The sequence below is a fragment of the Aplidium turbinatum genome, chromosome 1 (assembly GCF_918807975.1).
Source record: "Aplidium turbinatum chromosome 1, kaAplTurb1.1, whole genome shotgun sequence".
Taxonomy (NCBI): Eukaryota; Metazoa; Chordata; class Ascidiacea; order Aplousobranchia; family Polyclinidae; genus Aplidium; species Aplidium turbinatum.
This window is the reverse complement of record NC_137472.1, coordinates 32,053,844-32,068,550: the sequence shown is the minus strand read 5'-3', so window position 1 is coordinate 32,068,550 and position 14,707 is coordinate 32,053,844. Positions and strand designations below refer to the sequence as shown.

The 14,707-nt window shown below is 36.0% G+C and overlaps 1 protein-coding gene across 1 annotated transcript; it reads right to left on the bottom strand.

The window, feature by feature from the left end:
• Nucleotides 1–1,859: 1,859 nt before the first annotated feature.
• Nucleotides 1,860–7,477, bottom strand: LOC145775937 (LIM/homeobox protein Lhx1-like). The gene is made up of 6 exons (XM_082587350.1): nt 7,421–7,477; nt 6,608–6,723; nt 6,213–6,427; nt 5,376–5,833; nt 4,745–4,889; nt 1,860–2,212 (listed from the first exon to the last, which is right to left on the bottom strand). Exons 1-6 carry the CDS (start codon nt 7,475–7,477, stop codon nt 1,860–1,862), a joined length of 1,344 nt encoding a protein of 447 aa, XP_082443476.1.
• Nucleotides 7,478–14,707: the final 7,230 nt, after the last annotated feature.

Genomic DNA, 14,707 nt, shown 5'->3' with positions numbered 1-14,707 from the left:
GACGTGAACTATTGATCGTAGGCTATATTCGTATTATCGACAAGACATAGCGAGAAACAACCATTACTTTTCTACTGTAGTTGCAAGCCCAAACTTTGGGAAACCGCTGGAGAAATTTGGGGGACCGTTTCGGTCCCCCAAAACACCTTAAAAAAAACACTGAACGTGAGCATATTACGAACATGAGCAATTGAAGCCTGTGTATTCATAAAAACGGTTTAGTTGTTGTATGCATTGTGCAGCAGCTCATATTTAGTTGGAACAAGGTAAAAAAAAAGACGACATTCGTACAATGTTCACATTCTACGAATTATTGTGGGGCTTGAATATTTATTTCTATGAACGGCGTATTGAAGGAGTAATCTTGTTCTTAAAACTTAGCGGCATTAAGGACTGCTTTCATTCAATGGCACAAAAGATGAAATCATTTTAGTTTTCGAAACGTTTACGAAAGATGAACCTATAAAATCTTTATTTTGGGCTCTTTATTTTTGATTAAATCGTTTTTCTTTTATAACACTAATCGAGCAGTGTGTCATTGATTACAATGTTTGTATTATGCTATTGCATCTTAAAAAATAGGAACAATTCCAACTTAAAATTTGCTGACCGATGCTGAAACAAATCCAGGGATACCTGAACAAATCCAATTGGTAGAGCACAGCAAAAATTTTAAAATATTTTCTTGTTTTTGTGTTTTCAAACGAATTGTTTCAGTCAAACAAAATTCCTTGCAGGAATTATTTCGAATAAAAATAAAAAAAATTTTAATTTCAACATCGTTTCGAAATTTCGAAACGTTTTTGTTGCGAGCAGCCCACTGTTAAATTTTTGAAAATTAGACCTAAGAATTTGGGTTTTGAGAGTGAAAATTACCTTTTAGACTGAAGAAGTTTTCCTTTGCAATTTTATTGATTAATTTGACGTCGAGAAGAACTTTCAACAGTGCTCGGTTTTAACATTGCGCACTTGGATATTTCTTCAAGTATTTCACACTTTAGTGTGAAGCTCAAGATAAAATGATATTAGGGTTAAACAAAAAAGTGATTTTATCAAGATTTTTACTATTTTTTTACAATTGGAAATAAATTATATGCTCTACTAAAGAAAATACATAACTATGTTAATTCGGCTATGTGCACTTTTGTCGCTTTGCAAGAAACTAAACGATGGCATCAAGGCGAGTAGGCGAGTTGCGTAAACTTCTTATAAAATGGCCGTGCTACAAATCACAGCAGTTATGTATACACCCATATGTCTATTTCTCACATACAGTAGCCTTATTGCTTCACTTTTGTCACTCAGCACGCATATGCCTTATCTTACAGTGTAAGCAAGCTAGGCTACTAAAAAAGTAATCGCTCTACGATTTCAAACATTTAATTGCAAATCTGATTTCTAAAAGTACCAGTCACATTTCAATAAAAAAAAAACAAAGCCAGAAGCGTTGACGTAGAGTCTTGAGGATATTTTTGGACCTGGGCCAAAGATGTTTTTAGAGGCCCTGGGACTTTTTTAAGGGGCCTGGAAACTTCGAAAACACACCTTGTATATTTTAGGTATGGTGTGTTTGCATTCAATCCATTTGTTTATAAAAAGAAATAATAATAAAAAACACTAAAACTTTCTTTAAACAATGAAAATTTACCAAGATACCTGAAAATGGTACCCAAGTCTTCAAAGATACCTTTTCTGGTCTAGATATCTTGCCAATATGTTGGAGTTCTGCAGTTGCTTACAGTGCTCTCAATTTATTTTATTGAATTGCCACAAAAGTACGGTAACCTACTTTTACAAATCATCCCTTAATTTGTAATGGATAATCTGCCTTTTTTAAGTTTTGCAGCAACAAAAAATCTTTAGGAGTGATCCCAAAAATTTGTAGCCTCCTCTTTAAAGTTTCTGGAAAACTCTTCGAATCTTCTGCAGACAGTCTCTTTGGTAAGTGGAATACCAGAGCAATTTTCATTCACTTGCTGCGTCCTTGAATCGTAAAACGCATCGTTATTTTGTTTTTGGGTAATAGAAGGACAATGTGAAGTCACAGTCTCTTGAAGAAGACAGTCGCGGCTTTCAGTACTCCCATAAATATTTTCACTCTGTTGCAGCCAAGTTGAATTTGGACGCAAACAATCGTTGGAAAAGCGTGGAGCAATTTGGTGCGACGGAGAAGGAAAGGATTTTAAATAAAATGATGCTGGGATTTGAGACTCTGCAAATTTTATATAAAATTAAATCTAGCCTAATATCATTGTAAAGTTAATCTACAACCAAAAATGTGCTTAATTGAACACTTCAAACAATGTAAAACCGCCGTTATATTTTTAGACATGCCAAAAAATAATGGAACGACTTAATTGGACGTTTAATAAAATCAATAACAAAATCATTGCTGCCATAGATCTACAAAAAACAGTTGCAATGCGCTTTAAGTTTTGACTGCGAAATGCGTCTGTGAGAATCGTTCATAAAATTATCTGCAATGACATGGAACGTCAACCTTGGGAAAAATTGATTGAACTGTTTCGAGCAGCAGGTAACAATGTCAGCTTTACAAACCGTGACGTAATCCATTGCAACAAAGCTGATTTGATATTCATGGAGTGATTATTCTCTGGGGGTCATAAGATTTGTCGACGCAAGTAATCCTTCACAATCAGGTTTTTTCGCACACGAATTGCACACGTACGCCATAGAACAATACAGAACAGGCCTATATTGTAGGCCTACACTATTTTCGAAAGGAGACAAGGTAACGTGACTTTGTTACAGTGGCCACTTGTAGAACTCTAAGTATTTTGACTCGCTATTTGATTTCATTTTAAAGTTTTTTTCTAGGTTTTATGTTCATACGTAGCCTACATTTACACTTGCTAAAAAGTCTTATTAAAAACGGTTGTTGTTGTCCATGTTCCATGACTCCTACTACATATTGCTGGACATCTACACTTGAAGTTGCAGATTGCCTATTACAGTATTTTTTAAGAAGTAGAGAGGCATAAAACTTTTATAACAACAAAGCTTTTTTTTGCTTACAAGTTAAAAAGCTATCGAGATACTATAACTTTGTTTAAACAATCACAAACTTTTGGAAAAAATAAAAAGTTATTGTGCATGGTTTCCGGTTTTGCTGTTATTTTATTAGCTTTGTATGTTTTTGAAAATACAGGTGAGAACTATTACTCTTCGTGAATGAAATCAACGAATATAAAAGTCAAATCAATATTTTTCTATAAACTGAGCTATTGCTTTTTTGCACACATCATTAATTAGATTTCAATACAACTTTAAAAATGCAACACTTTTTTAGGACTGTTTGGACTACATTGTTGTAATCATTAGGTAAGGGTGAGTTAGTGCTACTGTAGTCTATTAAAAAAGAGAAGCCCCGTCTCAAATTTAAATTTAAATAAAAAATAAGTCTCTATGCAACACAAGAAGTGATTCGCGTGACAGCTAATAATAAGACAAAGAAACTAGTATCCCCATCTGACCACGCGCCCGATCAATGCCTTCTAATCAAGCGGTTACTAAAAGAAGCGTAAAATAAAATGGACATTTTCCGGTCATTCTGCGCTTGGCGACAGAAAATCCCACAAGACTATTAATCTTAATCGAGGAACTAGCTCAATATAGGCTAGCCCTTAGGTTCAAGCGAATATCTATAAACTAGAGTTTTATCGTATTTAGTTGTTGCATTATTGCAATGTGTCAATTAATGCTTTGTGGCTGCTTTATCCCACTATACGCTTATTGTAAGCTATAGCAGTCGAAGGCTAACGTCGATCCATGTGCTTAGATACTGTACCACAAAAAGGATATTCCAACTGAGGTGAAACAGAGATCCAACTTTGTTTGTTTGTTTGTTTATCTTTATCCTGCATTGCAGGAAAGCGGACTTGAGCGCTATGCATCGGTGTACGCCTTCCGACATACACCTGACCCACGCTGCAGCCGACGGCAATGTCTGTTTTCCGGTTGTCTACTTTACTTATGACTTAAATTTGGTACTACCCATTACTCGAAATCGATTCTTCTAACTGATCCCCTCACTGGTCTCAAGGGCAGTTATTCACAATAACATAAAAATGAAATACAAATTTCTAAAGACTATTCAAACAAACTTATTCTTTTAGCAACGAAATAATTACATTTATTAAATTTTAACAACAGATCAATGTGACTCCGCTATACTCAGTCTGCTGCGATGACAAAGTAGCAAAATCCGAACTTCCCATTTACATGCAAACTTTAATGTTACACCGTTAAATTTTGCATATGAATAAATAGTTAATAGTTAGTTACAACTTATTTTTTAAAATATAAATACCCTATCTCAGCAGATTTATCTTGTATTTTTTTTGATTTTTTTTTTTTTGTGGAAATTTAGAGAAACATTAACTGTTGCAAAAAAAGTTGAGTGTTTTTTTTATTATTTCTTAGGAAATACTTTTTTGCTTTTTTCAATGTTTGTGTCCTAATCTTTTTCACAAAAACATTAGCTTATATTAATCTTTCAGTACAGTATATACTATTGTTTATTTAATAACATCGGTTTTATTACTATTTATTAAAACTTTTGTTCTATAAATTTTTATTATAGTCTTATGAAATTACGTAGGGTCGAAAGCTATTCTTTAACTTATTTTTTTAAGATAGCTGGCAAATCAAGTTTCTTTACACATCAAAGTACTATGCTACAATTTTAACGACTACTAGTTTTTAATATTTAAAAACTAGTCACCTGTGAAAAAAGTATTTGGAGATGGATAGGTTTCTTGTTCTCGATACCTTCTCTGAACGTTATTGTCGAAAAAATGTCGATTTCCATTCAGAATCTTAGCTTGACTCATTCGCCGCTCTTTACTGCGCCGATTCTGGAACCAAACCTAAGCAAAACAATTAGCCTACTCCAGATGTACTAGGAACATTTTAACACCATACGCTAGGAAAACTGAAATATATTTAATTTTTTTTAGTCTCAGAAAGCTTAAAACTTGATAGACCAATTTCAAGCATATTGATAAAACACATTTCAAAAATCATAAATTCAAACAGCTGTAGTATAATGTTGTGAGAATTACAGTTCAAAGAATAAAGTGTGAGAAGTTCATTCCAAATAGACAATTAGGTATTTGGTCCAATCCTGTGTTTGTTGGCTGACAAATTATTCCGTTTGCAGACTAATAAAATTAGTGGGGAAATATCATAGGCTATTTCAAAAAGCATGTTTTTGTCGCCAGTAGACTAACTGTGGTTTAGCCAAAAAACAGCATTTACAGTAGTTTGATAGAAATCCTGAACACACTCATTTGTAGATTACGAACAAAATATCTAACTATTCCTTTGGTGAGTGAGTGAGTGACAATCCAAACCTGTATAACTCTTGGCAGCAATCCAGTTTCCAAAGCAAGAAGGTCTCTTTTACTTCTTGTAGGCTTCTGTGAAGCACTAAAAGCTGCTCTTAAAGCTTTGAGTTGATCTGGTTTTATGGTCGTTCTTGGACCTCTTCGTTTTCCAGTTAAAGCAGAATTAGAACTAGCTGGCTCCGTTGTTGGAAGTTTAGGTTCTCTTTTTTCGATTAAGTCTTGGTTGTCGTTTTCATCTAACGGTAAGTTATGGCAAGAGAGATTGTCATCTGTGCCATAACTGGGAAGACTGTAGTCTGCCGAATCTTGTATGGGAAAATCATCAATACTGCACTCGGTAAGCCAATCTCCTTCGCATTTCTTCTCCATTTCTTGGCTTTCTTCTTTTGTTGACATCAATTCCTTGCATGTAGTTTTATCATTGTCAATGATGTCAACAATTTTTGAAGCATCGTTGTCAGGATCTGCATATTGATGTTGATCATTAGAAGTAAACTGTAGCCGCCGATCAACTGAGTATTCACAGGTTTCAGAACATAGCCCACAGTAATATCGTTTCTTAAAAAAAACATTTTTTATTGTAGCAATTCAGCAAATGTTTCATTTTAGTAAGTAGCCCACAAACATAATAGGCTGAGGCTGAGCAAAACTTACAATACAAAAGTGAAACTTCATAATACAGCAAAAAAACTGTCGATCAAAAAAATCAAACTAACCGTCGTTACAACATTTTTACAAGAAAAAATTGTGCGTGGAACATTAAACTGCGTGTGCACTGTGCAGGAGCGAAACAGCTCAACACCATAGAAGAAGAATACTAAGAAAAGGTAAACGATTCTTTACCTCTATTTTCTAGCAATTTGTTGCTATCTTCGCTGCAAAAAATATGATCTTCAATAAATTTGACGTTATTGCATCCAGACAAAGACCTAGAACAGTCGGAGCATGTGAAACACTCCACGTGATACGCAAACAATACGCCACCAACTTTGACTCTTTGAACAAGTTCAGAAGGCGCAATAACTTTTTGACAACCGGGACATTTTTCGCCATATCGCCTGCAGTGAAATCATGATTAAATGTTATAAAAATTAATAGCCTGTCCTGGGTCAGTCTAACATTTTTGTGAGTAGGCTGTTGTGCACTGGCAAGGCGTAACACCTTTTTTTTTATATAGACCATTACGATAAAATGACAAAGTAGCTCAAGTATTGCTGTCTGCCGTGATTTAAACTTACTTGAAATAGTCTTCGGCGCACAATATGGATCCGTGCTTGATGTAGCAACGAGAGGACAAAATACAAAGACAATCAGAACACTTCAAGCAAGACTGATGCCAGATTTTTCCGTCCATCTGCAGTACAATATGCACATTAAGCACCATGAAAAATATTGCTTTTCCACTTTAGTTTGTATTTTGTTTACGATAACAAGAAAAAGAACACCAAAATAATTATAAAATCATTGGCTTAAATAATGCAAGCTAAAAGACTTTCTGTACTTTCTCGTTGGAAGTTTATAAAAGACAATTGGAATAAATGAATTGTCCACTTGTCCAGTTATCCCGGAATTTAAGGATTTTAAAATTATATGCATAGAAATGTTTTAGTTGCAATAGAATTTTGTGCGAAGGAGCCGGTAGCTGTGAAGTTTCGTGGTTAAACATTTGTTTTTGATCAAATAAAGTTTTACTCAGAGCCGTTTAATTAATTAATATAAACAACAACATGCCTATGTTGTGACATAAAAGCTTGACACAACTTTATATCTTTACAATAACAGTAAAATTTTACAAACATAATTTAAAAGCTTTTAGGTAGTGGCCACTGGTTTGGCCTATTCCATTCCAATGTGATGTTTTACAAACAGGAAAGATTGAAAGTGTAAATCAAATATCTTACTCAACTCAAATGCGTTAAGTTAAAGCCTACTGTGTATATAACTTTTATTTTTTTTTATTTTACTTAGATAGGCTATTGGATGGAATTGGTTGTCTTTTTGTACAGTGAAAAAAATATGCTCACGCTTAATTTGCCTTCAACCATACCCACCTCCATAACATAATTATCCAAAATGGCGTCACCGCAGGCTTCGCATCTGATCGCCATCTTTGCCATTAAATCTTGTACATTTATAACTTTCTACCTTAGGCCACTTGATGATGAGTAGAAAAGTGCCAGCTTTGTTTCTACATTGATAAGATATCTTGTATCGATATTATTCAGAAACATTTACACTTTTTATGATTCAGTGATAAAAACTTTTCAGGCAATAAAAATTTATATCTTGCTCAGGTTGATCGGATCTGTAGCTAGCCTAAATATGTCCGCCCCGATAGCTCAGTTGGATAAACTGGCGACCAAAGGAAGAAACGACAAAAATCAGTCAACAGTGGCTCTACCCTTGTGCGCTTGAGCTACGCATTTCAAGGACACCCCTCCATTCAGCGGTATCCAATAGATAGAATAAATCACAGGCAACGAGACTTTAGCAAGAAAAAAAAACAACTCTGTCAATCTCACTGACCGGCCTGCGTCAGTAGTTGAAAACCTTTACATATATGCGAAGCTGCGGTCAGAATTGGGCCAGAAGAGTCTTTTTCATTCTGAGGACAAACATTTTTACAATTAATCTATGATTTGAAATCTTTTTAAGAGAGCCTCATGAAGTTCTATCTTTCATCCAGAAAGCTTTAAATTGAATAACTTTTTCTGTTGCCTTTATAGTTAGGTTATATAGGAATCAGTTCAACTTCTACATTGGCGGTTTAACTTTGCATTTAATAAGCTGCAAAGACACTGAGCATTAATCGGTTGCTCATTTACTTTTTATGAATATAATTATATTGACAAGCCCACAAATGCTGCCCGCATGATGTTCTCATCATTGCCGCTTTATATGCTAACTAATTAAGCCATATTATTAAACTGTGAATACAGCTTTTTTGCTTTGTTTTCTAGTCGAATAAGTAATATAAGCTATCAACTGTTGACTGTAAATAAATTTACTGCGACTTTTTAGTTTTTTTAGTTAGTTGACTGGACTGATATTTTGTATGTTACGACTGCTTCATGGTGTCAAATTTCCCATTTTTATAATTTCCCAGATGTTGAAGCAATGTAAAAATGACAAATTTTGCTTTCTGGGTTTAAAATGCAAAACTGCTCTAAGGGCTTAATAGACCTATTTCCACAAACTACCAACAATGGCTAAGATTATGCGAAACCTTCAACTTTTTTTTACAACAGTTTGATTCGCTGTCTAGCGTTTGTGAAGAAGTCCAAAAATCTGCTTCGATCTACTTCCAGTTCTTCGTGAATGACAGACAGATGTCGACGAAATCACGAGAGAGATCGTAAAAGAGTTTTTCTTTCACTATATTTTCCCAGACAAAAGATTCCCTGTAATCCATATTGATTTAACAAAAAGCGACATTTCGATAGAAAGTTTTATTGTTTCACATTGAACACAACACTAGCAAAAATTAATACTCTATTGACATTAATGTAAAAAAAAGAACAATAAAGCAATTTTGACAATTTATTTAACGCATGAATAGACGAAACATTAATAGTCGTAGTCTATTTAATTTGAATTGGAAACTTTAAACTTGAATGTTTGTTATTAATCAGAAACAAGAAATGTTGTAATCCAATCCAATCTTTTAATTCCTCATGTAGCGTTGAGATAAACAACTTAAAGTTTTAGCGATTTCCAATAAACAAAACAGTCTTATAGAATTTGTGGGTCAAGCAGCAAATGTAATTTTTGTGTTACGGTACAGTCAAGGAAAAGAATAAGAAATAGGCTACCTTTCTAAATATTTTCAGATTTCTATTTCCCAAAAAAATTTGATAGCCTAATAGCAGTCATTTTATGTCCGTCGTAACAACAGCCTACAGTTCAGTGGCTTGAAAAGAAAAGTATAGTCTAATTACAAATAGGCTAAAACACAACAGAAATCTGCGAAAGTTTATAGATGAAGCTACACTTGCACAGTAATCAAGTCAGTTGCTTTAAACTTGAGTACATACAGTGAAGTGGCTTGCCAAGCCACGAGTGTGCATTGGTACGGTGTTGAACTGAAGTCTTTTCGATCATTGTGAGTGAAGGCGATCTCACTACTCGACCACTTACGCATAGCAAACAAGCCAAAGAAATGCCCATAGTCTGTGGAAAAAAGGTAAACACAAAATTAGGCTACTGCCGCCGTACCGTACTAATCTAAAGTCTAAAACCAGGGGTTTGCGAAGTTTTGTAGCCACGGACCGCATTTCGTTATGGGCGAGTCTGGACGGACCGAATTAAATTTTTCACCTATTTTTGTCCTTGAAATTCGACCTATAAGCTTTAAGCTTGTATACTACGAAACGCCAATTGTAGCAAATCATGAAACAGTTTTGATTATACAGACAACCTCGCTTAATCGGACCGTTTTTCGCTGGTCCGGAATTAAAATGATTTTTTCGTAGGCTGTAATTTTAACCGCTGAATCGGACCACTACCCACCTTAACCGGACCACTCTCCCACCAAAAATAGGTTTTATGGTAACGATATTTTGCTTTTTGTACATGTGTTTTGTGAGAAAACACGTCAAGAGTTAATGTTTGGCATCGTGCTATGTTCTCGCAAGGCTATTAGAGGCAAGATTCCCAAATATTTTTTTTATATTTCCAAACCAATTGCAAATAAAAAGTAGTCCAATCTATTTACAAGTTAAAACAAGCCCAAGAGTAACCTAAAATTTGAAACGTTTGCACAAGTTAAAGACAAAAACAAAATTTTTAGCTAGAAATGATATTTAATTTTGTGAAGTTTGATGTGAAATGAAACCAATCGAAATCAACCACCACACAACCTGCAAGCGCAAAAATGTTCCTGATTGACAAAATTTTTAAATTTAGTTTTCTATTTATTTTACTTTACAGTATTTTGTACGAATTAAGCAATAGAGAAACACGGCACAAAAGTTCAGCTGCACCATAGACGGAGGAATGATAGCAAAACGAAAACTTAATCACACGCAAAAATAGGGAAATTTGTTTTCCCCGCTTAGTTGAAGTAGTTTGGCTTGGTCCCGTTGTGGTCCGATTTAGCTAAAGTCTGAAGAGACTTTCTTAGTTTTTTTACCAGTTAGTTACCCAGTAAACATTGATTGTTGGGGCAACATTGGCAAGAAGTTGGCCGCAACATTGGCAAGATGCAGACGCCAACATTGGCAAGATGTTTTATGCACCATTTGGATGCATCTGGCCAGCGTTGGCGTCTGCATCTTGCCACCGTTGGCTTCTGCATCTTGCCAACATTGGATTATGCATCTTGCCAACGCTGGCTTCTGCATCTTGCCAACATTGGCTTCTGCATCTTGCCAACGGTGGCAAAATGTTTTATGCACCATTTGGATGCATCTGGCCAGCGTTGGCGTCTGCATCTTGCCAACGCTGGCTTCTGCATCTTGCCAACGTTGGCTTCTGCATCTAGCCAACATTGGCTTCTGCATCTTGCCAACGTTGGAAAAATGTTTTATGCACCATTTGGATGCATCTGGCCAGCGTTGGCGTATGCATCTTGCCACCGTTGGCGTCTGCATCTAGCCAACGTCGACTTCTGCATCTAGCCAACGTTGGCTTCTGTATCTTGCCAACGTTGGCAAAATGTTTTATGCACCATTTTGCTTCATCTTGCCAACGTTGGCATCTGTATCTGGCCAACGTTGGCAAGATGGCTTGTGCACCATTTTGCTTCATCTGGCGCCTAAATTCTGGTTGACTTTTATGCACCATGATGCTGCTTCATCTGATCTATTGACTATTGTGATGCCCGCGCTTTGACCAAGGTTGGCCATGCGAAGCAAGCTGGTGCATAAAACATCTGAACCGCATTGGCATCTACATTTGCCAAACGTCTCTGCACTTAAACCTCGCTCATCACCAAAAGTTTATTGTTGAACCTAGCTAATCCTTGGGCGAAAGAACAGCAGCAACACGGATTTATAAGCAACACTTCTCCCTTTGTGACAAAGCAAAGTAACAGCCGAGCTTCGTATATTTTCACATTTATTAGAAACAAGCCACATCAAATCGTATTGATAGATGGAGATTCATTGCACATCAGCAGCTTTTTCTTGTGTATCTTTATCATTGTGAATTCCTGAGAATGAAACAAAAATATTTAATTCAAGAGGGCTGTTTGGCAACAGTGTAGGAATCATAGGCGTAGCCAGGGGGGCAAAAGGGGCCATGCCCCCCAAATTTTCAAACTTTGGATTCCGAAGTTGAGCCCTTTGTTGAAAATGCAATAAAGTCTGTAGAAATTTATATCGTTTTCCAAGACATCTGGCTATTAACACCCCCAAGGACTTGTTTTAGACACACAGAAAGACACCAATAAATTTTCCAAATCGTAAATCGCCCAAAATTTACGCGATTTACATTTCTTTGAACTAATTTGTGGAAGCAATTTCAGAATGGCTTACTCTGTTGGGCTTTTGTGTAGTTATTGAGTTTTTGTTTAGCTGTGTTTTTGGTGTTCTCTAATTTAGCCGCAGTTTTTGCCAGTTTGTGTGAAAGAGCTATCTTTAATAAGTTAATAGCTGTTTATCTGCTAATAAATTTCATACAAATATTACCCTAAAAGTGTTTTCAGAAAGCGCTATAATCCATTATTTGAGTGTAATTTTTCAAAAATTTTCCGGGGGAGCATGCCCCCGGACCCCCTTAGAATACGCGTGCCTTCGGCACGCTCTTACCCCGCTACCAGTTTTATTGCTTCAACCCACCAGGATACGCCACTGCACATCAAGCGGCGATGGCTTTAAATCAAACACTTTGTTGTTCTCTTCAATTCATCAAATATTTGGCCCCCCCCCCAAAACATTTTTCTGGCTACGCCCCACAGTGTAGCATTTTGATCAGTTGTCGTTCAGGATACTACGAAGCAGTGGCGTAGCCAGAAAAAAAATTTGGGGGGGGGCCAAATAATTGATGAATTGAAGAGAACGACAAAGTGTTTATGTTAAGACATCTGCAGTGGCGTTTCCTAGTGGGTTAAGAAAGAGAAGCAATAAAGCTGATGGGGGGTTAGAGCGTGCCGAAGGCACGCGTATACTAGGGGGGTCCGGGGGCATGATCCCCCGGAAAATTTTTGCAAAATTACACTCAAATAATGGATTATAGCGCTTTCTGGAAACACTTTCAGGGAATATTTGTATGAAATTAATAGACAGATAAACAGCTATTAACTTATTAAAGGTAGCTGTTACACACAAACGGGCAAGAATTGCGGCTAAAATTAGAGAACACAAAAAAACTTAGCTACACAAAAACTACAAAAAAAACCAACAGAGTAAGCGATCCTGAAGTTGCTTCCACAGATTAGTTAAAAGAAGCGTAAATCGCGTAAACTTTGCGCGATTTACGATTTGCAAAACTCATTGGTGTCTTTCTGTGTGTCTAAAACAAGTCCTGGAGGGTGTTAATAGCCAGATGTCTTGAAAAACAATATAAATTTATACAAATTATATTATATTTTCAACAAAGGGTTCAACTTCGGAATCCAAACTTTGAAAATTTGGGGGGGGCCATGGCCCCTTTCGCCCCCCCAGGCTACGCCTATGCTACGAAGTTAATTGACAATCTGCAATATCAATGTAATATCCCTCTCTCCAACGTGCGTGACAAAAAACTTATCATTCGATTCTGCGCCACGCAGAGCAATAATCAAGTTCCAATACATTCTAATTGCGTGTACAGATAGTTATTCAACAACTAAAGCAACACATTCGCAGTTGTCTTTCAAACATACAACAAGCTCACCAAAAGTTAGTTTTTGCCGTTTTCAGCCACCTTGCCTGTCTTTCCAATTTCGAAATCACTCTGAAACTCTTCATCAATTTGCTGCACGGCAGCAGCTTTGTCGTGCGCCATCACCATGTCTAATCATGAAAGTAAAAAAAGAAGTGTTAAATCAGTATATAAATGCCGACATAGCCTACTAACCACCATGTTCGTTGTTCACATCAATGCGAATACACCACTAAAACATTTTCATACATTACTCAATACTCTTCACAATTACATCATACATTAATCAAAAGAACAAAATGGCATAGTTATGACATAATCATTTAGTCGTAGTAAAAACATTTATCCGTACTCACCAAGAACAATCTTTTCAGATTCTTTTTTAAACAATCAAACTAGTGCTTAGACTTCACGACGTTTTTTTTTCTTTCTTTTTTCTTGACATGACTTGAACTGTGTTGTGTTCGATAATAATAGTTGGAATAAGTCCACTGATACAATCGCTTGCATTTTTGCCAACAACTTGACTTAAATTTGCCACCTGCAAAATGTAAATCGAATGTAATGACAGGGGTTTCATCCATCATATTAAAAAGCTTCAGCACTTGTTAAAGAAATTTTCGACTGTTACAAATGACAGCCAACGTTTAAAGTTTATTTTGGGATTCCAGTCGTCTGTTTTGTTGCGTATGTAGGTTGCAGTGTAGGCTACTGTAGGCTATGTTGTCGAAATGGGCGCAAAATAAAACATGTTATTATTATTATTATTCAGTTGACGGCAATGAAAGCTACATTTGCAAATACTCTACAACCATCACAGACCTATCCACACGACATAAAAATACAAACACATTCAAGCAGTCAGGCAAACACTGCCGGAGCAGCAAAATCAAAGATTGAGCAGAACCCTACACATGTTGTGGGACATCACAAGCTCTGCTACTTTGCTGATATCTTCTTAGCACTCATCTAGAAGCACTGGCACTAAATTTGTCACGAGAATATTTCATATGAAAGTTTTCCATTGGTCATTGAGTTTTATAACTTTCTCTAAATTGAGTTTTATAACTTTCTTTAAATTGTGTAAACGTAGCCTAGTGACAAAAACGACTTTACACAATTATTTCAGGTTCAATGAATAAAAGACATTCACTTACCAGGTTTTCACAAACATTGTCGTATGTCATTCCTATAGTTTCATTTTGATCATTTCTAAAACTTCTTTCGGCTCATTTCTAATTGATCATTTCTAAAACTAATATCTCAATTGAATTCGATTTTTTATATTTTCGATGCAAGAAGCGAAAATTCCTCTTAGCGCTGTTCACATAAGCATTGTGCTTTCGCCTCTCCGGCTCTACACGTAATTGTGTATTGCGCACAACCGCCATGCTTGAACAGTCGAAGTGAATCGAGTGATGTCATAATCCCTTTAGCAAAGGATTAAGTCATGGCCTTTGTCTTCCTTCATCAAAACAAACCAAGTTCTTCTGCTAAATTGCATCTCCTCACGTTGATATAACACATCGCCGCAT

Coding starts and splice junctions, on each gene's coding strand:
- LOC145775937 (XM_082587350.1), bottom strand. CDS start 7,477: ATGGCGATCAGATGCGAAGCCTGCGGTGACGCCATTTTGGATAATTAT. Junction 5,834..6,212: donor CAAATTGCTAGAAAATAGAG/GTAAAGAATCGT, acceptor ATCAATATGCAG/ATCCTGACAACGATGCTTCA. Junction 4,890..5,375: donor TGCTGCCAAGAGTTATACAG/GTTTGGATTGTC, acceptor TGTTTTGCTTAG/GTTTGGTTCCAGAATCGGCG.